Consider the following 23,607-nt stretch of genomic DNA (forward strand, 5'->3'; position numbering starts at 1 on the left):
CAGTTTACCGTCCGTTTTTAAGAGGATCTTGCCGCAACAACGTGAGCTTCTGCGTGACCGTATTCGCACACGCGACCAAGAAGGACGCAACGAGCCTCCATCGAGAGATCGATACTCTCTATCCGCAATATGCTTCGCTGGATGCTCCGGAGAACGCCAGAGGAAAACAGATCCTTCCAGTTTTCTCCATGAAATACACATAAGCGTTCTATGATGTTACGATACGAAAGGAAATCGCGTAGTATCTGTCCTTGAGCTTGCTCTTCAGACTTATATTCTTTACGGTTATTCGTAATTAAACTGTATAATATTTTATGCAAATTTTATGAACGTTGTTAAGGAAACGGAATAATGGTTGTATCGTGGAAAATGCCAATAGTGGGTACGCTATGATTATATTAGGTTGTCCGAAAAGTTTCTTTCGTTTTATGAAGAAATGATAGACGTACAGCGTTTTTTGTTTTATATTATTTTGTCGAATTACGTACGATCCATTTTGTTCTGTTGAGATAAACACCACGACATTTCACAGACTTGGTTTCACGTCTGTCTGAAGGTGCATTGTTGTAAAAAACACGTTTGCGAAAGGAAGACACTTTCAGGATAACCTAATACGTGAACATTTCAAGATGCAAACATACACAGAAATCACGTAAAATGCTAAAATATGTAAAATGCAAAATATGAAAAATATGAAAAATTAAAAGCATTAGAAAGCTATAGTGAGGCGTGGAAACATAGAATAGGCGAATATTGTAGTTCGGAAAAGGGGAGAACGTGGAAGATCTGTGAGAGAAACGTTAGAACGTTGAAACGTATGATGGAAGATGCCGCAGGGGTAGAAAGCGTGGAAAAGATTCTAAAGGATAAAAGATTGCATCAGATTAAACAAAATAGAAAGAACAGGGAGAGAAAAAATGTTGTTAAAAATGGTGGAAGAAATATTAAAGATTAAAAGGCGTCATAAGCAGACGGTTAGCAGTAAACTGTGGAAAATAATAGTTTAAGAATACGAAAAACTTCTGGCGTAGACTCTTAGTAATTAAATTAAGGATAGCGTAAGAATAAAGTATAAAAGAGTGAGTGAGATGATCGGATGAGAAAGATTGGAAAACTTGTAACTAAGTCACATTTCTTGGCTTCGAAATCAAATAAATCATTATTATTGTCAAATATCCAAAGTAAAGTACTTGTTATGATATTAAATAGACGAAAGAATTCTCTGCTCGGTTTCTCTTCAGTTTTATTCGCAAAAGTTTGAATCTATATAGACGTCTGGTCTAGCTATAACGCATTGCGACAATCTTTCAAAAGTAATAGTACTGCAACAATGGCAGAATCCAATTCTTATTGAACTTGGATAATTCGATGTCTATTAAAGCGTAATATTGGCTTGACAACTAAGTAATTGCGGATATTTTCAATACCATCTAATGACAAAATCCGCAATCACTTAGATGCCAACGCAATACAGCCTGACGATGGTTTTACGAATAAGAGCGACGGAATAGGACCGAAAACAACGTAAAAAAGAACGAGGGGAAAGGTTGTAAGGGTATATTTCGAGAGGATGATGATAAAAAGAAGAGAACAGGGTGTAAGAACGGAATATTTAGTAGCAAAGAGGAGGAGAGAACGTGAAGGATATAAGTGGGTTAAGAGTGCAGAAAAAGGTATAGGAAAGCGAAGTGACAGGGGAAAAAATGAAAAAAGCGGATCACGGGGAGTGTAAAAAGGGAGGAAAGGGAGGAAAGAGGAAGAATGAATTGATTACTCGGTTAAAAAAGAAAAGGAGGGAATACAAAGGGGAAGAAGATATCGGAATGAGTGGAATAAAAAGGAAATAAAATATAGGTAAAATATAGGAAACAGGGAAATAGGGATTTAGGATAAAGAAATGGATAGAAACAACGAGAAGAACAATGAAAAGTTATATGAATCATATTTCTAAACAATATATTTCCGTATAATTTAATGTACATGTAGCAATTTTCAAAAGAAAAAGTAAATTGAATAAGAGTCCCTTTATACAAAAACGTAAAAATGATAGCACGAATGTAGTGGAAATCGTAACAGAAGTAGCTTCCAAATATTCATATTATCATTCAATAAAAATGACTATGTTCAACATAGACAGGGTAGTTTAGGATTCAACTCTCTGGTAGCCGAAAATGGTTCCGATTGAGTTTCCAATGTATCTTGGATAAAGTGGCAATTTGATTTGCAGCAGTTGAATAAATAGTAGCAGAGAGAAGTGAAACATTGAATTTTTTATTTAGAAGACAAGTAAGACAAACGAATTCTACTAAACTGGATTCTACTAGAATGTTAAATAGGACTTGAACTATAACATCTATGGTGTCATAGAAAGGGCTTATTCTACTATCTTAGGACCAAGAAGGATTCTACTACTTTAATACAGTTGAACAGGTCATAAATTCTATCATCTTTGTCGCACACACTAGTGAACTTAAGCAGGAACTGGAGAGTTCTCCTACTCTTACAAATAAATTTCCATCTTTATGGTTATCGTCACAGAACTCGAGAGCTCGGAGCGTTGATTCTGGAATATTACAATAGGGTGCAGCATTCTCCGTTCCTTTTTGTTTCAGCTATTCCTAGATCTTAGTTATTTATACTTTCCGGCCCCTTTTGCACAATCAAGTTAATATTAAAACAGTAAAAATTGGTCACTAATCGTCGGTATTAATAAACAAATGGAACAGATTTGATTCGAAATACCTGATTGTGATATTTCACGTAAACTTGTCAATTTACCAACAATTGATGATATCGTCAATTATTGCGCAAGAAACGTGCTAGTAATATTCCAACATAAAAATGGATATTACGTTGATAAGATTATGTCTACCCGCCATTCAAACCTTACGTTCGCCTACTCTCACAATTCGAACATAAAATCCGCCTATATACCGATAAATTGATTGCACGCGCGTGTAGCGCTCCGCCATAAAAATCTAAACTAAAAGTAAGAAAAATAAAGAACGCGCCAACTAAAATGAGATATAAAGCCACATAACTAAAAACTACAAGAGATGAAGTTAAATCAAGGCCGAGTTAAAGCAAACGAAGGAAGAAGCCAGAGAAAGATATTTCCAAGAGGAGGTGGAAGATCACGGAAAACCAGAAACAGGATTAAAGGCGAGGAAAACCATTCAGGAAGACGCAGAAGGAACAAGTCAGATGAGTCGGAGAAAATTGGACTCGGTTAAAGGAGAAACAAAAAGGAGATGTCGTGCAATGTTCAAGGAAAAAGATAGCTGCTTCTTCGGCTCGAAGCGATTTAAGAAAAAAGCGAGTAACGAATAGGGAACGAATCGAGCTGGATGGTTATGACACACGAAGGAAGAAAAAAAAAAGAATGACAAGGGAAAGATAAATTGGGGGCCATAATTCCGTGAAGGATCAATCCTTTGACCCTTTCTTATCGTTCTTATCGGCGATATCGTTCATCGGGTTTCTCTTATGTGCGTTCCCGGCAACTCTTATTTCCGGTTCTAGTCAGAGACACAGTCCTACGAGAAATACATTGTTTCCGGCTCGTTTTTATCGATATTCAGCCACGGAATTACTTGGAAGAAAACGACGATACGATTATCGGAACGCGGGGAGGGAACAATTTTATCTTCTTCTTAGAGAAGGCTCGACCATTCAACGTTAAGGTCAGATATCTTCTGTGATCCTTTGCTAGAAGAAGATTGGGAGAACGTAAATGGTCTCCGTAGTTTATGGGAATTGGCCTCTCGATACGTTTTCTTGACGATGTACGGAATAGAGAGAGATCGGAGTAGTTCGAAGAGGTCGGAAGCTCTTGCATCAGTTTTGGCGATGATCGATTAGAAATATGTTTGTCTCTTGACAACTTGTGTTTAGCAACACATTAGGAAGAAATTTATAGGACATGTTTGTAATCTTCTAAGCTACCTTCGAGTAAAGTTTTGTCTTATATCTGTATCGTTTCTATTCCTGAATCTTCGTATATTCATTGAATCACAAACTTGCAAATATTTCGTCCCGCGTGGTAATACATATTTCATTCATATTTCAGATACATATTTCATTTAGAGATATGAGAATAAAATTTTCATATTTATACTGGTCATTGCAAATTCATTTATTTCGATGGAATGACTTACACCTTACCAATTCGCAGAATAAAGCAAAAAGCACGAAAATGGTAAAATTAAGACTGCAAATTTTTTAAATGAAGAAACTGAAAAACTGTTTCGTTGGAAAATCATATTAAGTATCAACAAGAGTGCAAATATTGTGAACATAACAGCAATGTGGATATAAACAGAAAATATTGTTTCAATTGTTCGCTCTAAATATTCATATGTGTTATTAGTTATAAATTAACGACGGTTCATATCATTCTTACAAAAACGTTTGCAATATTCATGAATTATATTTAAACATATGAAAACGGTCATGAATTAAAACATAAAAATTTAATAAAAGTTTATTTATTACCAGAGGAAAATTAAAATTAAGGTACAAAATTTGGAAGATCGCGGCGGACTTAGATGCACAAAATATCGTTACGCAAGCGAGTCATCCAAGTTGCACAATTTTTGGCAGCGATCGTCGCGAACAAACGCGCAATTTCCTTATAACTGAAAACTCCACAGACTCGACGTAATCCACGAGTCAATTAATTTCACTTCGTTAATTCGTTCGACTGTCTGCGTTGTTCTCGCTGACTCTTTTGTACTTCTGCCGTCCTTTTGTGATGCCACTGAAACGATATATTCCCTTTTTGCTTGTCCTATAATTACGTCCGATACCGCAGCCATATCGCAATGAAATCATTTACCTGGTCATTGTTCCGCGGCTTGCGCACTGTAAAATGGTCGCGCAGACAACGTCTCGTTCGTTATTTCAGTTTGAAGGGCGATTGAACGCGAATGGCCAAGTTCTTTCAGTTCAAATCCTCGCCAAAAGCGAATCTTCCTAACGCAAGGTGAATATCGAGCAAAGATCGATGGTTCGGCGCGTTAACCCATAGTCGGTAGAACGCCTTCAGAAGTCGATCTCTTGCTTTCTGTTTCCGCGAACTTTCAGTGTCTTTGGGTTCGTTTGAAAATAAACGAAGAGTAAAATTCCTGACTCGGTTTGAGTTAGGTTCTGTAGTTATGAAAGAGGCATGTGAGAGAGTGTGTGATTGCCTTGATTTCTGCGCTGTACGTGACGATTGTATGTACCTATTCGCGAGTATAATTTGATGTCTGGTGCTCGGCGAACGTTGTGGTTGAATGTGTTCTTTGCTACTCAATGACGTTACCTTCTCGTTACGAGTTTACTGTTTAAGATTGGTAAGTATAGCATCTTGTTTCGGATTGATCGTGGTGCGAGTGTTAGAGGTAAATTAGATTTGGATTTATACTATTTGTGGTGGAAGGTTTTAGGTACGGTGATGTGCAATTTATTATTATTATTTCTTACAGGTTCTTTCGTATATTCGGTGTAGAATGTAGAAATATTGAGCTGCGGGGAATGCTACTCAACTAAATGAGAGGATAATGATTATGTTCACATAAAAAATACCTAAGGAGTTGAGTATATCTTCTGGTTGTTGCGCTCTAGAGTGGCGTTATTTCTAGAGCAAAGTTTTTCAAGGATCGTCAGAAGTATCAGTTTAAACATAGTTAATGTTTCAGACAATTAGAATCAAAATTACCTAAGACTAAACTTGAAAATTTACTCGATTCATCATGTTGTCTCATAAGTCTTTTCCAAGAAGGCTCATCAATTTCAGTTGAATTGTCAAAAATGTTTGTATCTGTTTACACAAATAGGTTTGTGTAAATTCTATTCTAATTGGATACAAATATTTTTGACAATTTAACTGAAATTGAGAAGCTTTCTGGAAAAAGACTCACGAGACAACATGATGAACCGAGTAAATTTTCAAGTTTAGTCTTAAGTAATTTTTATTCTAATGGGAATTTGAAGTTTAGTTTTAGAAAAATTCATTGTTATAAAAACCTGAATTATCTTCAATACTATTCGCTCCTGATGTAGGACACGGTTTTTGGCTAACGAAGACGAAAAAGATTAAAACCACTAAACTTCCTGTCAGCAAACATCAATCAACACTGCCAACAACGTACTTCGATTTAAAGATATCCCTTTCTCTTCGCGATCCTGTCGCAAACTTGCCAAATGAGAATCTTTATCTATGTCGTTCCATCAACCAAGACAAGCATCGACTAAATAATTCGCTGCTTCGGCTGTAAACATGTGTCACGTTTTGTCACATGCTCCGACATGTGCAAAGAATCTGTGTCCTAATATCAAATGAAAATACTTTAATTTCACGCGACGTGTAATTTTAATTGGCGTAGAAATTTTGGAAAGAGCGCATTGTTTGTGACAGGCTGATATTTTTGTTTCGCAAAATTGGGAGGTAAATAAGATTGAGAAGATTGTGGATCACAATCGGGACGATTCTTCGGGGTACGTTGCAAAGCAACGCTTAGCTGCGCGTCTAATTTATCGGCTTGGCAAATGATCTTGCACCGTGTCACTGATCCAGACAACGTCGCTCATAGTCACTGTGGGTGGCATTAGTCATCGTGCCAGATTCTCTTGTCTTTAACTACGTTACTTCGTTTGTACAGATTAGTAGAATCGTCTTGTAATATGTACCGACCTCTGTCTCTTGTTAAAATTGTTTACCGTGTTCCAAGACGAAAATGATCGCCTTGGCAGAGTTTGGAGACGCAGTGAAAAAGTCGAAAGCACTGTTAAAATATATCTCCTTAATCTGTTGTAGAACTAAGTACAAACATATTTTTGTCATTAACGTATAGTTAGATGTATCACGTGTTTACTGTGTAGAGCATAACTAATTCAATAGCTCACGTCATTTTTTATTAGCATTAATAAAAGAAAATGATATGCAAGTCTATGAAAAATAAACAATTTTTTAATTCTGTGAATGTTCTTTTATTGGAGTTTTTATTTGAGTCGTAAATTATTGAATGATCGTTCGCGACTACAAAGTAAAGAAAATTAAAGTAAAAGAAAGAATTTAATACTAATCGATATAAAATAATATTTTCAATCTTTAAATGGCAATTATGACTGTTATTTACAGTTTAGTTTATGTAGCGTCGTTATTTAAAAGATTTTATGCATCTTTTAATGGAACTATTCGTTTTCTAAAAAATCACGACGTGCTCTAATTAATAATTTTTTTAGAAGATTTTCCAGTTCTCCCAACTTTTTCCTGCTCTCTGTATACGTGTATGCAAACTTCCCCGAGTTTCCAAGCAGGAAAGGAAAACGGGAGGAAAAAAGTCGAGGTTATATCCCATAAAATGGAATTACAATGAAATTCTCAGGCCACGTACTTGCAAGATTTCCCGATTCCACGTGCACCGCTTAAGTATGTACAGTGTATAAAACATATATAGTGTATAAAACGTGTTAGAGTAACCTGGCCCCGGCGTTATATGCACGTTAGAGTCGTCCTTATTTCTATTGTGCACAGCAGCCTCTAGAAGTTGTAGTGCAGTCAGCCAAGCGCTATCATCCAATTCTTTGAAATGGCAAATTTTTCTGAAAGCACCTATGCTTTTCTTTTCTTCTCTATTATAGTTCTAGAAACGAGATATGAAGCGTTTAATTCTTCGACAATAGAGACATTTTACTGAGAAATGCGTTTCGTTTTAAATTTGGAACAATTTCACTTGAGAACGCACTGTAGATATTAAAAATTTCGAAAAGAATTTTTTAGAGCGCGCTGTATTTGCAAAGAAAATTAATTAAATAAGAAAAATTAATTCAAAGACGCATTGTATTTCTATGGAAATTTCTACTAAAAGTTCTACTTAAAAATGCACTCTATTTACAAAAAAAAACATATTAAGAAAATAATTACTTTAAAGATATATTTCTATAGAAAGTAAAAATTCGATTTAAAGATGCATTCTGTTTTGTATATTTATTTATTGTTTAATATGTCAAAATTTCGTAATTGTAGCAACATATAAGTTTCAATGGACGATTTTTTTTCTTCAAAAACTACTTTATAGCGTAAACGTGCAAGAATATTGCAGAAGAGATTACTAGAAGGTAAAATTCGCGAAGCTAAAGCTTAGGATATACATAGGACACTGCGATTCTGTGTTCGCGAAATAGACTATCGTATCTAATAATAAAACGAAAATGGGGGTTCACAATGAGAGGTAATAGCGATGATAGCGGGTAACAGACACGCGGACAACGCATAAGCGCGTGACAAGGACAAAAGCGGACGCGCGCGTCGATCATTTTCCAAATTTCTATTAATCAGCCCTCTGATGATGAACAATCGTGTGACGAGTAATTAACCGCTACTCCGGTAGTTTCATAAATGAACAAAAGACACGCGTGCACTTAAATGATTCGACGAACTGTTTCTATTATTGTTGTTAATTACACGCGTTCTGTTCCAAACGAACGGATATCTTGGCATGTGACATTCGCTCTTGGATCATTTAATCGTTAAAAATGGGAAAGTGAAAAATGAATACACTGTATTGTAATTTCATTCTCTAATGGACAAGTTTCAATAAAAAATATTACTTCGGTTTGCAATTTCTAATTTTTTTCGTCCTTGAAGAAAAAGGAATGACGAGAAGAAAACGAGAGGAGGAAGAACTTCGGCCGAAAAAGATTTCTCCACTTCGCAATTTTTTTTTCTTTATTCTTTTCTTCCTACATGGATTCAATGATTGCATAAAATTTTAAAAACTTGTAGTTTTCATAACATTACGATAAACTATCATTTGGTACTTAACCCACTGACGGCAATATGGTTTTCGACTAATGTGATCCGCATAATCTTGATCTTCCATTTCCTAGCCTGGTTTCTCATTGTTTCGGGCTTTAAAACATCTGAAAATATTCTCAGGTACTTAGTATAGTCTCTCGTTTGTTATACAAGTGATATTTCAACCAAGTGTTTACACCTTTCTGTAATGAAAATAAAATTTCGACGGGAAGTTATTTGATAGTACACAGTATTGTAGTAAATTATTATTTAAAAAAAGTAATTGCAGGATTTTACCCACAAGAATATAAAGAAATTTGCTAATCCTTAGAAAAGTAATTAATCTGAAATCTATGTTTTCGGGATTTTTTATTGGATTATTTATTATCGAAAAACGATACGAGACGTTAATTTGGAAAATAAAATGATTCGTAGAAACGAATTAAAAAGTTGAAAAAATAATTTATTAAAATTCCACAAGATTTTGCTACGGAATACATATATTTTACACACAATTTTTACATCAGTGTCACTTATTTACCGAAAAGACTGTGGGCGGCAATACGGGTCACTGGAGGCACAGCGTTTGTTTTACCTTCGCGGTATTCGGAACTGAATGAAGCGAAGTAAACGATATTTGAGCAATCAAAGCCTTGTTGGTGTAAGGTTTTTCAAGTGCGTCAAGTCTGACACCCTCGTTTTGGAGAAAGTGAGCGATGAAAATTTCGTCTGGAACGCAAGGTCCCATTATGCCAGCAGATGCTTAATAGGTTAAATAACAGTGGCAAATTGGTAGGAAAATTACGATTAAGATATCCTGAAATCATCGAATCGACGTTGATATGTCGTGACGATTTCCCTAGTCTTTTGAAATTACCATAATTTCGCTCATTCACGTGCCTCCGATAATGAACTCGGTGACTCGCAACGTGTCTCAGCCGGCGGCATCTCGCCTAATAAAACGAAAATGCACTCATAATCCTGTTATCAAGCCAGCCCGGTCAGGAACAATAGCGGCGACGCGCGTTCACGCGTATTCATAGCTACTTATACACGATTGTTCCCTAGGTCGTGGAATATGCGCGACGTGCATTAATACCTGTGGATACCCGCATTTGAAACAAACGGTTAATGTATACACGATGAATAAAACATAGCCTGGCCCTGCCCCTCCTCTTGACTTCTCCCATTTCTCGCCACCCATTCGCCCTTCCTTCGATATCGATTTTACTAACGCGGCCAAGTTTCGACGATTGTTTTCCGCCCAACCGTACGTGCACTTCGTCGATGCGCTTTCATCGGAAATAAATTGTTATTGTGGGATTGTAAGTGGGCTGTTTCTTCTTTTTTTCTTTTTCTTCGATTTTGGAGAAAAAAATTAATTTATGTATTGGAACTAGTTTTTAAGTTGGATGGGAAATTTTTAATGAAATTTGAGAAAACATTGGTATTTTGTTAAGTAATTCATTTTTTTTTTCTAGCTATTAGGTCGTCCGAAAAGTTTCTTTCGTTTTATAAGGAAATAATGGATGCACAACATTTTCCGTCTTATATTATTTCATCGAATTACGTACGATCCATTTTATTCTATCAAAATATAGATCACAGCGTTTAGGTTTCATGTTTGTATAAAGTTGTAAAAGAAAGACACTTTTCGGACAACTTAATATTTTGGAGCAGCGTTGCGAGCTTTTTTTTCAGAAAAGTTTTCGTCCTTTTCAGCGACCAGTTTCTTCGGGTAGATTTTACTTGAGTTTCCTCAAATCCTTGGGGATGCAATTTTTCGTAATTGTAATAATGATGGACGCTTAAAGGTTAGAAATTAGTAACGTTATATCGCCTGGTTTTAATCGTGAATATTGTTAAATTAATAGTAGCATTTATTAACATTGCAATAGCAATTGACAACGATCGATTATGTCCGTTCCATTCCTGGATTAGAATATACGCATTAAAACGAAGTTGTGATTTAATAGTATCGTCTGACGCCGTAAATCATCGTGCATAATAGAATCATCATCTCTTGTTTAGTTTAGTTTACATAATTCATATTAGATTTCCCAATTCTGAGTGTTGCTTTAATTTTAGATTAGCTTCTAACAATAAATATATCTATATATCTCCATATTTCGTATCTCCATCGATTTATATTTATATAGTAACTATTTTTAACTAAAAGCCAGTTACTAACACGGCCCAAGGTAGCGTTAGCGTAATGCGAAGTCTCGAACAACTGTACGCTTAATCATGAAACTGGAGAGGTATGAAAGGAAAGGAATTTGCTACTTCTCTGCCAAAATTCTCACTTTTATCGTCGACGATGCAACCTCAACAGCCTGTAGTTCGTATTAAACGCGCATTCCGAAAAACAGAAAAAGAGAAAACGGGAAGATTAATTACGTGCCGACCAATTGCGTTGAAACGTGAACGAAGATTTCGCGTAGGCGCTTTTGTTCGCGGTGCATGCCAGTTCCGCTAATTTCGTCGTCTCGCGTCGAGCCGGTCACTGCAATTAATTAACCAACGCCTGAAATAAAGCGAATAATGCTTCTTTCTATCTATCGCCATGAATGCCTTTGTGATCTTTACAGTAAAGTTCCACCGAACTTTGTATTTCATACGATGCAATGTTTTGATTCATTTCTATAGAATCGAGAGATTCTATGGAAAATGATACGTATATTTTTATTCGTAAACGTTTATAAATATTGTTAATTCTATATACAGGTGTGCATAAAAATTCTCTATGAGAATCGATTGTAATATTTTGCCCAATAAAAAATATATAAATATTATAGTTGTTGGTAGTGATAGTATAATGTATTATAATATAATATAGCGTAATTGCTATAAATTATTTAATTACCTTTGCGATCTTCAAAATGTGTTTATGAATTTTATTCATAAACGTTTACAAATATTGCTAGTTTTATTTATAAATGTTATTGAATATTGTTATTTAAAAATACTATATAAATATAGAATAATTAAACTCTATATTGTTTCGTATAAACGACAAAAATTTGCATTATTCCGTATTAATGTTGTTCAGATACTTCTGCGATCTTCAAAATGTTTATAAATTTTGTTCATAAACGTTTACAAATATCGTTACTTCTACTTATAAATGTTATTAAATATTGTTATTTACAAATAATATATGAATATAGAATAATTAAACACTTTTATTGATTCGTATAAATAACAGAAACTTGCCTTGTTCCGTATTAACATTGTTTAAATACTTTTGCGATCTCCGCGAAATATATGTTTGCGCGGAACATTTCGTATCCTCTGTATACTCTTTCCAATTCGTTTTCAGTCTTTAGGAATACAATCATGATAGACGAGTCTCATAATAACGCTATTTCAAAATGTTCCGCGCAACATACATAATATGCTCGTAAATGGTGTCTACATGTGTTGGAATTCTTTCGTTTTCTCTGTAGGTCTGAACACGAGGCATCGTAGTACAATTCGTTCGTTCCAACACGGTAAATGTAATTCATGGCGCGTTATAAATTATAGAGCCAGGGCGCGAAACCGAGAGAAATAGAGACTAGAGACGGAAAGACGGGCGGATAAATAACGCGTTTTCAGCTCCGCGCTGGAATCGCTCAACCGGGCCAGGCCTCTATAAAAAGCAAATTTCCCGGGAAAATAAAGCGGGTCGCCATCGATGTTCTCGCGTTGTTCGCTCGCGCCAACGCAACGCTACAAAGATCCTGGGGGAAAAAATACCCGCGATTTTCAGTCCGATAATTTTGGATCTTTTATTTTCCGCCCCAGGTCCCCCATTTAATCTATCGCGATTCGTGAATTTATAGAATTTATAGAAGCGTTCTTGCACTAAATCTATTATTCCCGATATAAATAACATAAATGTTAACGATATTTATAAACATTGCTATAGCCGGTAGAACCGCGTCAACTAAAATTCGTAAACTTCCATAGGAAATTGATAAATTTGTAAGCGTGCATTTTTTTGGCGATTCGAATGACTTATTTTTAAAAACTTGTTTCTCATATACCGTTCCATTTCCACTTCTTTATAATCGTTGGTTGTTGTTCCAACGTTAAACCAAAATAGTGTATTTAGTTGGACGATAACTTATAGTCAAAATTCTATCGTGAATAAAACATTATAGATTTTGGTTACGAGACACGATATTATAGAAGAATGCTGGCATATTAAAATGACAATTTGTCTCTTCTTTGTTGCAGTGCGTATTGTACCTGTGGGCACTTAAGCTGTGCCATCCAAACACACTGTTTCTTCTCAGAGGCAACCACGAATGCCGTCATCTCACGGAATACTTCACATTTAAGCAAGAATGTAAGTAATCTCGCTTTCACGAAGAACACGTCTCGAAAATGTAAGCGTTCGCAGGAATCCACGAATCTATGATCTTTCGATGAATTTTTCACACGTTCAACGTTTTTTAGAAGAATTCATAGTTCGATAGCTCTGTCGTTTGGAAATTCTTTGATTTCCAGAGGAGAAAATTATTTCGGTATATTTGGGATATTTGCTGAAGCAAAAATTTTTTTTTATCCTTCGTCGCCTTTTTTTCACGAGAGCGGTGAATTTCGTTTAGATTTTCAATGCATCGCCTCTGGTTTCCCTCGGTTTCAATTCCCGAAGTTTCGTATTTCAAATTTCTACAAAATCACACCTATACATATATATGTATATATATATACATGGTTAGCTATCTGAATAGAAACCAGGCTTTAGAATATTTCATTCCCATTTTTCGTGTTCTTTATTTTGTCGAAACTCGCAGCATTCTTTATTATGATGCTGAAATAAACCGATTTTCTATCCACAAACAGATTTCCTCTTATTAGGTATCGTACAAAGAAGGATTTTAATATTCTCTGCCTCTTTGTTACGTTCGTTTACTTTTTAAAATTGCACGTTGGTTTCCTACCATCTTCTTAGGCTTTAAATAATATTATCATTAAAAAGAATATTTCAATCGAAAATCCCAGTGTTTCTGCTATTTTCTTCGACTCTAAGCATCCTATATCGGTAGATCCTGATTCAGAATCTTCTTACTAGCTTTTTACTACTAACACATACATACTTTACATAATAGAAATTTGGAACGAACGATTTGACAAATAAGCAGAACCTTGAACACACCTTTGAACTATTTACAGGAAATAAATATTAATAACTATGTTATGTATGATGATATTTGAAGCTGGAAATTTAGGAACAGATACGTAGAAATAAGAAGAAATAGAAATACGTGTTATTTCTATCAATGAATTCTAGCTTCTATTAATTTGCATAAATTTCTTTTCCAAAATTCTACTCACGAATCTCAATTTCCTTCTCTACCGTCAACCACGTAATTTAAATACTCCTGTTATTCTAATTGCCTAGAATTCACAGTTTTCTTCGAAACAAACATTGATTACAAACGTGGATTACATTAACCATCGTATGAATCATCGTGGTAGATAGTCAGTAAAAAATTTCATTTACGAAAAATGCCTGTTACCATCATACTAGATCGTTGTTCAACGAATTCTATAAACCTACGTACGTTTACAACACTAAGAAGTTGTTCATGAATTTTAACCGACAAGAAGATGAAAAAGTCATGCAAAAAATATTTCTATTTCCCGTTTCACTGTCAAGCACAAACATACACATTTCCATCTCTTCCATTCACCGAAAATCCAACAAAATAATACTTTCAGCTACCCGTATCTGCTTCTCTAAGCCGGGAAATCCAGCGAGATTCCTCGGCGAAATTCCATTTCGCCACGGAACACGTCAAACTGTCGTGAGCATTCGTGATCCGACGAAATTATCGCGGATCCGGGATCTCCAGGTCCAGGGACCATTTATTCAGGTAGCTTCGACTGGAGGTTCTCGCGCGATCTTCGTGGAATTGCAGGATCCGAGAGTTTCCGCGTGCAATCAGCGATATCTCGAGGCTCTCTGCGTGGCGCAGCCCGTGGAAAACCGTATCGATCCTTGGAAAATTGTCCGATACTGGGTCAAGCCGCGTGTATTTACGAGGCTCGTGTTAACCCGCCACTGTGTTACGCTCGCGATTTTAACCGTGTCGATTTGGAATCAGGTTAAGGTCAAAGACCGAATCATTCGATTTTTAACTCCAATGAAACTGTATGATCGTGCACTGGACGAAACTGAATCCTTTGGATTTATGCAGCTCCATCGCGATCAGCATTTTATAATCTTGTAATGGATTGTAAGTTCATTTTCAAACAGAGATGTGCATAGCGCGATATGGAATGAGGAATAAAATGTAGAACGATGGGAAGATAGGAATGAAATATAGGAATATTTCATGGAAGAGCCGGTTGTTGATCATTCGTTTCTTAGTTACGGCACAGAGAGAACATATTTTATGTTAAAAATATCTCCAAAGAACTTGAAATAATATTCTTGAAAATTCCCATGAATTTCCTGTCGCGCCAAAAAAATTTAGTTATCCTTTCCATACAAATCAAGCAAATTGTAATCTAGAAATTAGCCAAACAATTACGAATCTTTAATTTCAATAATTCTTTTCTAATTTCGTTCCTCAACTTTAATAATTTCGAAAAAAAGTTTCGACGTCTCGCCTCTCTCATTTAACAAATCCTCAATCCGAATGATTTCGTCTAACATTATTTCTCGATTTAAATCATTTCAAAAGAAATGTTACATATTTCGTTCATTATTACCGAAGAAAGGCGCGGTCGAAACCAACGATATTCCAATTCTCGTTTCTTCGATTCATTCGAATCCATTGTGAAAGCACGCCGTTTCCATGTTCACTGCACGTTGAACGAACAAAGTGGTGAAACACACGGCCAGAACGAGAGTTGTTCGGCGATGATGCCGCGACGAAACTCGCAATCGTTTCGTTCTTGACTTATTTATTCGGGTCAAAAGCTCGCAAATGAGCTTTCTGGAGTGTCCCAGCGCGATGTCTGACTGGCATCAAAAGAAAGTCAAGGAGACGGAACTCGATCTCCTCGTTAATACAACGAGAGAAGCGTGAGCGAGAAAGGAGGCCGAGCTGAGCAGGAGGAGCGTGTAGAAGCGTGTTGGCAAGGATGATATTACGAACCATGTGCAATTAACAAGAACCAGGCAACCAACGAACGTAATAATCAAGATTCGCAGTTCTCTGCATTCGACACGTTTATCGCCGGTCTATTTTGGCTGATCGTGAGCCGTTGATTTCATTCTACGTTCTAGTCTTAGGCTATTCTAATTAAACGAGAATCTTTGAAATGTCTCTCTGCTATTTCTTTCGAAAGATATAATTAAACAGAAATGTTAGCAAGTACAACGATTTCAGGAAAGTAAGAATTTTATTTGCTTAAAACGATACAACGAACTTCGAGTTCCCTTTTCCCCTTAGATTTCCCTGTTGTATACTGTCGACAACGAAATATTAATTTGATAATTCTATTAACACTAGAACTTTCTGTGATTCTTTTCTTCGTCGTTGTTAAGAACAGATTGCAATTTTTGGCAAAATTAATGTACACCTTCATCCCATCGCTTTAATCATATTATATTTAACACTTTGATGGGCGTAAATTTTACTGCCAACTAGCACTTTAATAGCTCAATTTATTGTTGTATAATTATGATCCATTTTTTGAAAAAAATCACATACAATTCATCTTCGTTAACCGAATCTTCATCATATTATCTTAAGTATTTTCGTACACTTATGCATTATATATGAATTTATTTATTTATTTCCTGAATTATTTATTTATTTGTTTCCCATAGAGTTACAGAAATCTGGATAATAAATTGTTTTCTCATCAGTGGATCATTAGACTCACAAATTGCCGGTCTTTTCAGTATATTTCTAAATCGTTTCACTCCGATAGAACACGATCGAATCTAGAAATCATTCGTCATCGGAGCGTGTATTAAATCACAAAAAAGAGCATAAACGTGACGACAGCAGACGACAGGTGGCAGAGCAAAATCACGTTTACGCAATAGCGACCGTCGAAGTGTTAAACAGTGGTTTGTTGTTCTAGTATGTTAGTCCATGAAAGGTAAAAAGAACGTGAAGCGACTCTCATTGTTATCAGAAGCCTAAGATATTTAGTTTTATAGTGATAAAACGAAAAATAAACTAAAAAGACTAGTTTGATAAAATAATACGTAAATGTAACTTGTAAAGTAACAACACATACAATGATACAAAGTAGATAAAAAAGTAAATAAAAATAAACAACGTGATGTATTATCATTAATCAAAATTAACCTAGTCTCCAGCATTCGAGATGACATCGTCAATTATCCTGTTAGCTGCGGAGTTTAGTTTCAAAAACCTTTTAAGGGGTCGTAGTTAAAATCTATCGACGACGAGTATACACGTCGAACGCAGGCCGAATGCTCCTATTATAAATTTTACGAAAGAATTAAAGCAAAACAGGCAAGGATTACATTTATATTCGATAAAACGTTAATAATTCGTCGTTGAAAAAGCTATTGTTATTAAAAACTGAAAAATTGCCAATAGATAATAAAGTCAAGTATACAAAACAATTAATTGTTTGCATTGGGGAAAATAAATAACTCAATTTATAAAAAGTGATATATTATACGGACCATAACCGATATACCAAAGAGAATAATCAAATAATCAAACTTTTTTTTATAAAATACATAATAGGTTTTAAATATAAAGTAAACATGCCACTAAATGTCATTTGTATTACTTTTTACTAGAATTTTCAGTTTTTATAGTCAATGGTAATCTTTTATTTCACACGACGAGTATACACGTCAAACGCATTGAGATAAAGCTTTGGATTGACGTGTATACACGTCGAATTCACTTAACTGGTCAGACATCATCGAACAAGGATGTAATAAAATTCATATATCAACTTGAATTATATCGACTATGTCGACTGTTGAATTATGTCAACAGTAGATTCTTCGAGTAGATGGACAAAGTAAGGAAACGTTGTTGTTGAGCCTCAACGAAGCCATCGAGTTCAACCTCCGATCCTTCCTGTCTTGACGAACAAGAAGGATTTCCTGTCAATAAAACGACCTCCCTTGGAATCCTTTGGACAACCTGTCTGAAGATTTGTCGACGTTGAAGCTGGACAGATCGTTTCTCGTGGCTGATATTTGAGATCTCAACCGAACAGATCTCGAATTTGTTCTAGGATCGAATCTTTCGACGAGGAAAATCGTTTCGATCGTTGTTACAGACGTTAAACGAGGGGAGAACGTTAGAAAACTGGAGTTTAGAAGACAGAATCGAGCCGGAAGTCGGTTAGTGGATTTAGAGAGTTGAAGAGTTCCGAGGGACACTTGGAAGTTTGTAACGGATGGTTCTTTTAATGGAGGTCTTAGGTTCGATTGTTTTAGATGTTTAGAAAGGTTGGTTTAGAAAGTAAATAGAGAGCAAGATAAAGAAAGTTGTTGATCGAGGCAGAATGGGGCGGTTGGCGTAGTTGTATGTTTTATTGGCACAAGGATTTCGAATGATAGCAGGTTTTTAATTAATGAAAGCTTTTTCATTAATTTTTCACAACAATAAATGTACGATAGCATACGGAAGTATTCGAACTTTTAAATATTTCAAAACATTTTAAAATCTCGATAATATTAATTTACTTAATTTTTACTTAATTCTTTTCTGGTTTTACCTGTTGTTAAATTTTTGTTTGCTTACTTTTCAAACGCACAAATGAAACTAACAAATTAAGAAGAAATAATTTTCAATTTCTAATTCCCTTCTTCAACGACACTTTATATTTTATTATTTATTATTTTATACTTATTTTTAGCTATTTATTAATCTCTAATTTATTTCTTCAAAAGTAAGAAAGAAAGAAATAAACATAAACGAGGATTGGAATATTAAGAGAAAAACTCACAAAACCCAGTTAATTCAAGAAGCCAAACATGACAAAAAGGAATCCCAACTCTTTCTATTCTATGAAACGTTAAGTTTTCCCTTTTGGCTTCACTTTTCACTCGAGGCAACGAAAATTCCTCTATAGAGGGATTTATTATTCTCGGTGGACATACGGTGGCTGGGTACAAGAAACTATCCTTGAATTCGTCCTCCCTTTTACGATGTCCTCACGCACGTGCACACGGAAATCTGCACGAAGGTTCCATGGCCCGTCTACCTTGCAGCCCTTCTTTATTGCTCTCCAGAGTCTTTTCTTCCCTGCTCTTTTTTTATCTGCTCTCCCCGACCTTTTCTTCCACCTCCTGGAAAAGAGGATACCCGTCCCATGCTTCTTTGTAGCTGGCAAGCGACAAAAGTTGACGTGTGGCCATTAAAAAAGTATCTGGCTGCAGTGAAAAATCTGGGCCTAGACTTTTCACACCACCTCCGAAATAATCGACGCGTGAAGAACATTTTCTTTGAGAAAGAGGGTGACTTTGGCTCGTTTGTGCGGAGGGAGGAAAAAAGGTTCTTGGTATTCGAAATGGTGCGAGGGTGAGGTTTCAAAGTGAAACTGACGGAGCAAAATAATTTATACATAACTTTTCATAGATATTTTATAGACCCTCGGGGTTTGAAAAGGATATGTAATTTTTTTAATGGCGAACATGGCTAGCACTAAAACCATAAAGAAATTTGCATGCATAATTTGTCTCGCTCTTATACTGTATATTTTTTTATATAGCATTCCTTTGAATTTCTTTAGTACAAGCTCTACATTTCGATCGTCAATAGTTCTATCATCCAATGTCGCGATTAGCTTGTTTCTCGATTAAATTATAGGAGTAATGTCAGGTTCAAGCGTCCACTCGTGCAAACATTTTACCTAACAGTGAATTTTTGACTTGCAAAAAATTCTAGGTCATAATTATTTCAATACATTTTTGTTAAACGTTCATTTCTTACCAACATTCGATTTACCTTTCTTTTATCCCCTAGTCTTTCTAAAAACTAAACTACACGATCCTCCATTAGAACATAAAATTCCATCAAACCTCTAAAAGCGAGAAATACATTAAACGAATAAATTGCCCGGCTTTAATCCGTTAATACCAGATGAATTAACTTTCTGTCTGAGTAATTCAACACAAACGACGTGAAACGCGTAGAGACCTCAAAGATTCCTTGTTCTATAGACAATAATATTCCGAATCGTGACAGCCAGTCAATTTCGAAGAGCAACTTTTTCCTCCCGCATCTACCTTTTTTCCCCCTCTCCGTTTCTTTCTATTCACTCTCATCCTATTCACGTTACTTGTCGACATACAAAGAGCATCCAGAGCTACGTATAAAAAGACTGAGAACGAAACAATCGAATCGCGTTTTAGCGACGCGTGAATCGCCGACTACCGAGGCTGATCGTTCCTCGTTCTGACGACCATGTCCTCTTTTCTGCTTTTCAGGTAAAATAAAATACTCGGAGAGGGTGTACGACGCTTGCATGGATGCGTTCGACTGTCTACCGCTGGCGGCCCTCATGAACCAACAGTTCCTCTGCGTGCACGGTGGACTCTCGCCGGAAATTCACAATCTAGAAGACATACGCAAAGTGAGTAGAACGTTCATTGAAATATTCCTATTGATGGAACGATGTACAGAGTCTCTTTCATTCACATATTGTGTATTAAGAGCGAACGAAGCGTTGATTTCTTGATAGAAATAATAACGTAGAGATGTAACGTAATTAGATTCATCGACGCGAAGATTTGGCGCGTTGAATTCGACGAAGTTCCTAGAATTATTTGGATTATTTGAAAGAATTTGTTAATATTGCGCGTCCCTTATTTCCGTTTTATTTTTTATTTATTATCCTACTGTTGCGTTGCAGAATCTTCCTTTTCACAAACAAATAGAATTCTGATTGTAGATGGGTAAATTTTCATTCCGGTTTTCATTACATTCTCGTTTTATTAAATTGGAGAAGAATTTTGGTAATTTGTATCGATATCTCGAATCATCGATGAGATATGCGGAATAGAAAAACGGTCTTGAAAGAAATTCATATAATGTCGAATCCGGGCTATCTTTCTTATACTTTTCGTTACTACTTAAATTGACAGGAAAAATGAAATTTAGGAAAATTCGAAAGCAAGGAGCTGATTACAAATTAACAAAACACTTTCTACATTACTACAGTAAGCTATTGGTTACAATATTTTATTATTATTATTATTATTATGAAATATTCTTTTTAAGAGTCTCCTTCCTCCAGCATTAAAGTCCTCTACGTTCGTTTTTAAATTCTTGAGGTTTATCTTTGAGGAGCTAAATTCGTAAATAATTCAGCTTCTCTAAGCTTCCTATTTTTTTAACGGTTGTCGACGGATTCGTTGGTCGGTTTCCTAGCCGCGAAATTTTTCACTGTCGAGAGCAGGATTCAATCGATGGGCGAATTTTCGTAAACGACCAAGTCGCCTGTCAAGCGAACGACACGAGTGTTATTGGAGCCTGGCCTGTGTAGAGTATCGGAGTACCGGAAACAGAGCAGGCAACCGATGTGCTGCCACCTGCTCTATCGATCGTTCACCTAAGCAGTGTCCACCTTGACACAGCGAGTACGCACCAATGCTACACGTTCACGCGTCTCTTGCTTGTCAATTTTTCAGAGTAAATACTCTTCTCTTCTTTTCTCCTAACTTGCTATTATCTATGTAATCTACAGAACATTTTTCAACTGTTGGATAACCTTCTACTGTTTGTTGGCGCGATTCAATCGTCTTTATCGGATACCTGGAGTTGCAGCTTTTGTATGAAGTCTAAAATTATGGAAATTCTAGCTTTAGTTGTTTGAAATTCAAAATTGCAAAAGCTTTAGGGCTCCGATTCGTTAGATTTGTAGAGACTCGAAAGCTTTAGAAGAGATCGAAGATTTTCGCGAGAAATCTAGAGATACAGGAATCGTAGGTGACACATTTAGGGCTATGAAAAGTCCGAATTTTTTTTAGAAATCCAAGATCGTAAAAATTTTAGCGCTTCAGTTTGATAGCCTTCTAGAAATTCAATAGTATGAAAAGAAATCTATGATTTTTATGAGAAATCTACAGCCATGGAAATTGTAGCTTTTTAAATATGGCATTTAGGATTATGAAGATTTTGGATTAATTTTTATTAGAAATTCAAGATTGCAGAAATTTTACTGCTTCGTTTTGTTAGGCTCATAGATATGCAAAGGTTTTCAGCGAAATCTAAAATCGACGCACGATATTCATAAGAGTTTGCTATGATACAAGTGATCAAAGTATTATACTTTCATGAGTCATAGTACGTCCATCTACCGATCAAACGTTCAAATCGATAACTGTAGATTCCTAGTTATTAAAAAGATGATTAGTTTAATACGTATCCCTGGGCCAGCAGTGGATCTCGATCGCTTATATAAATCGCGAAGCTAATTAATACCGACAACGCGATATTTTACGAGTCCGTTGCAAATGAATATTAATGCCGGATCTAACCATAACATATTAATATTCTATTAACGTCGATGCTTCCTGACGCGTTTAATCGTTACAGGATATTACGCACTCGAGTGTAGAAAACAGAATAATTCGCTTTGGAATTTGCCCAGCAACGATTAATCTTGCATGCAATTTTATGTTTCTGCATATTATTGTGTAGAATTCCTCTGTACATTACGCAAAGTAACGTCCCCGTGAACGTTTACGCGAACGTTATACAACGAACATAACGGTCGAGAATTTGCCTGACGAGCGACGTCGATATTTTCCATGAATAAAAATAAAATAAAGATGGAAATATAAACGTATATATAAACTGTTAAAAATTCCACGTTAAAATACCATGACGAATGAATGTGAAATACGAATGCCACGTTTATAGGATTGCTTTTAATATAATGTAAAGTAAAAATTTCCTGAAAGGAAGTATAAAATGTAATTTTTCACTTATTGTTAAAAGCTTACTATTTTTAATTATTATATTCTCAATAGTAAAGACTGACGCGACATTTTAAAATACAATATCACGCGTTAAATACGGATCATAGACTGTCAACGGTCTAAATTCCCATGTCATTGCTATAATTTAGTCGAGAATTTTAATTAGATTTTTCCAAAAATAGAGCATCCGCAATTGTAAAACACATGAACGAACAAAAATCTACACGGTCAATATAAATATCTGTATCACATTAATGTTTATCACGCGACGATATAACGTCGATATAAATTTTTCTCGATTTACCAAATAATTTAAAAATAATTACTATTCGATCAGTAACACAACCATAGCCGTATAAATGGCATGAGTGTGTACGTGTGTGAAATTATCAAGTACACTGATAGACTATTGTACTTGTCTGTAACAATGGCAAAGATACAAACGTTTGGAGCTAAAGTTAATATAATACAAAATAACAATTTACTATGTTCAGAATAAATTGTCCATCAACGTCAATCTTCTTGCATTGACAAAATCCGTCATTTTAAAATACACCGTTAATTTTACAATAAAGCTTTATGCTTATGCTCATGTTCGTACAGAATTTTCACCTCGTTTTCGCTCGTGAAACGTATCAACGAAACGCTTTCATTCTGTTTCGTAATGTAGAAAATTGTCGAAAAATGATATTCAAACATTCGATAGAAAAATAAGAATAAAACGTCGCGTCGACGACGTGTTTCAAAGTTTTCGAAAGAATCGTACAAGTATCGCGGTATCCCGTTTCCTCGTTACACGAAAGGTTCCGGGGATTTTTATTTCCGCGACACTCGTAAAGATACACTCGTCCCGGAATGAGATTCCTCGGGAAACGGCGGCGAAATCCTGTTTGTACTTCCGCGACGCGACTTTTCCCGACGCTCGGTTCAACTCGGTGGAAAGACC

General features: G+C 35.7%; 1 protein-coding gene across 12 annotated transcripts in view; it reads left to right on the forward strand.

Moving 5' to 3' along the window:
• Window positions 1-23,607, forward strand: part of LOC126914578 (serine/threonine-protein phosphatase 2B catalytic subunit 2-like) — a 237,144-nt gene that overhangs the window by 145,806 nt on the left and 67,731 nt on the right. For 9 of the 12 annotated variants that reach the window (XM_050718695.1, XM_050718696.1, XM_050718698.1 and 6 more), the window contains exons 4-5: window positions 13,007-13,118; window positions 20,166-20,311. The exons of the other annotated variants lie outside the window; for them this stretch is intronic. In XM_050718695.1, coding sequence (XP_050574652.1) covers window positions 13,007-13,118; window positions 20,166-20,311 — 258 coding nt within the window. The remainder of the gene's footprint in view (window positions 1-13,006; window positions 13,119-20,165; window positions 20,312-23,607) is intronic. 12 annotated transcript variants of the gene reach the window in all.

This window comes from Bombus affinis, chromosome 3 (assembly GCF_024516045.1).
Source record: "Bombus affinis isolate iyBomAffi1 chromosome 3, iyBomAffi1.2, whole genome shotgun sequence".
Taxonomy (NCBI): Eukaryota; Metazoa; Arthropoda; class Insecta; order Hymenoptera; family Apidae; genus Bombus; species Bombus affinis.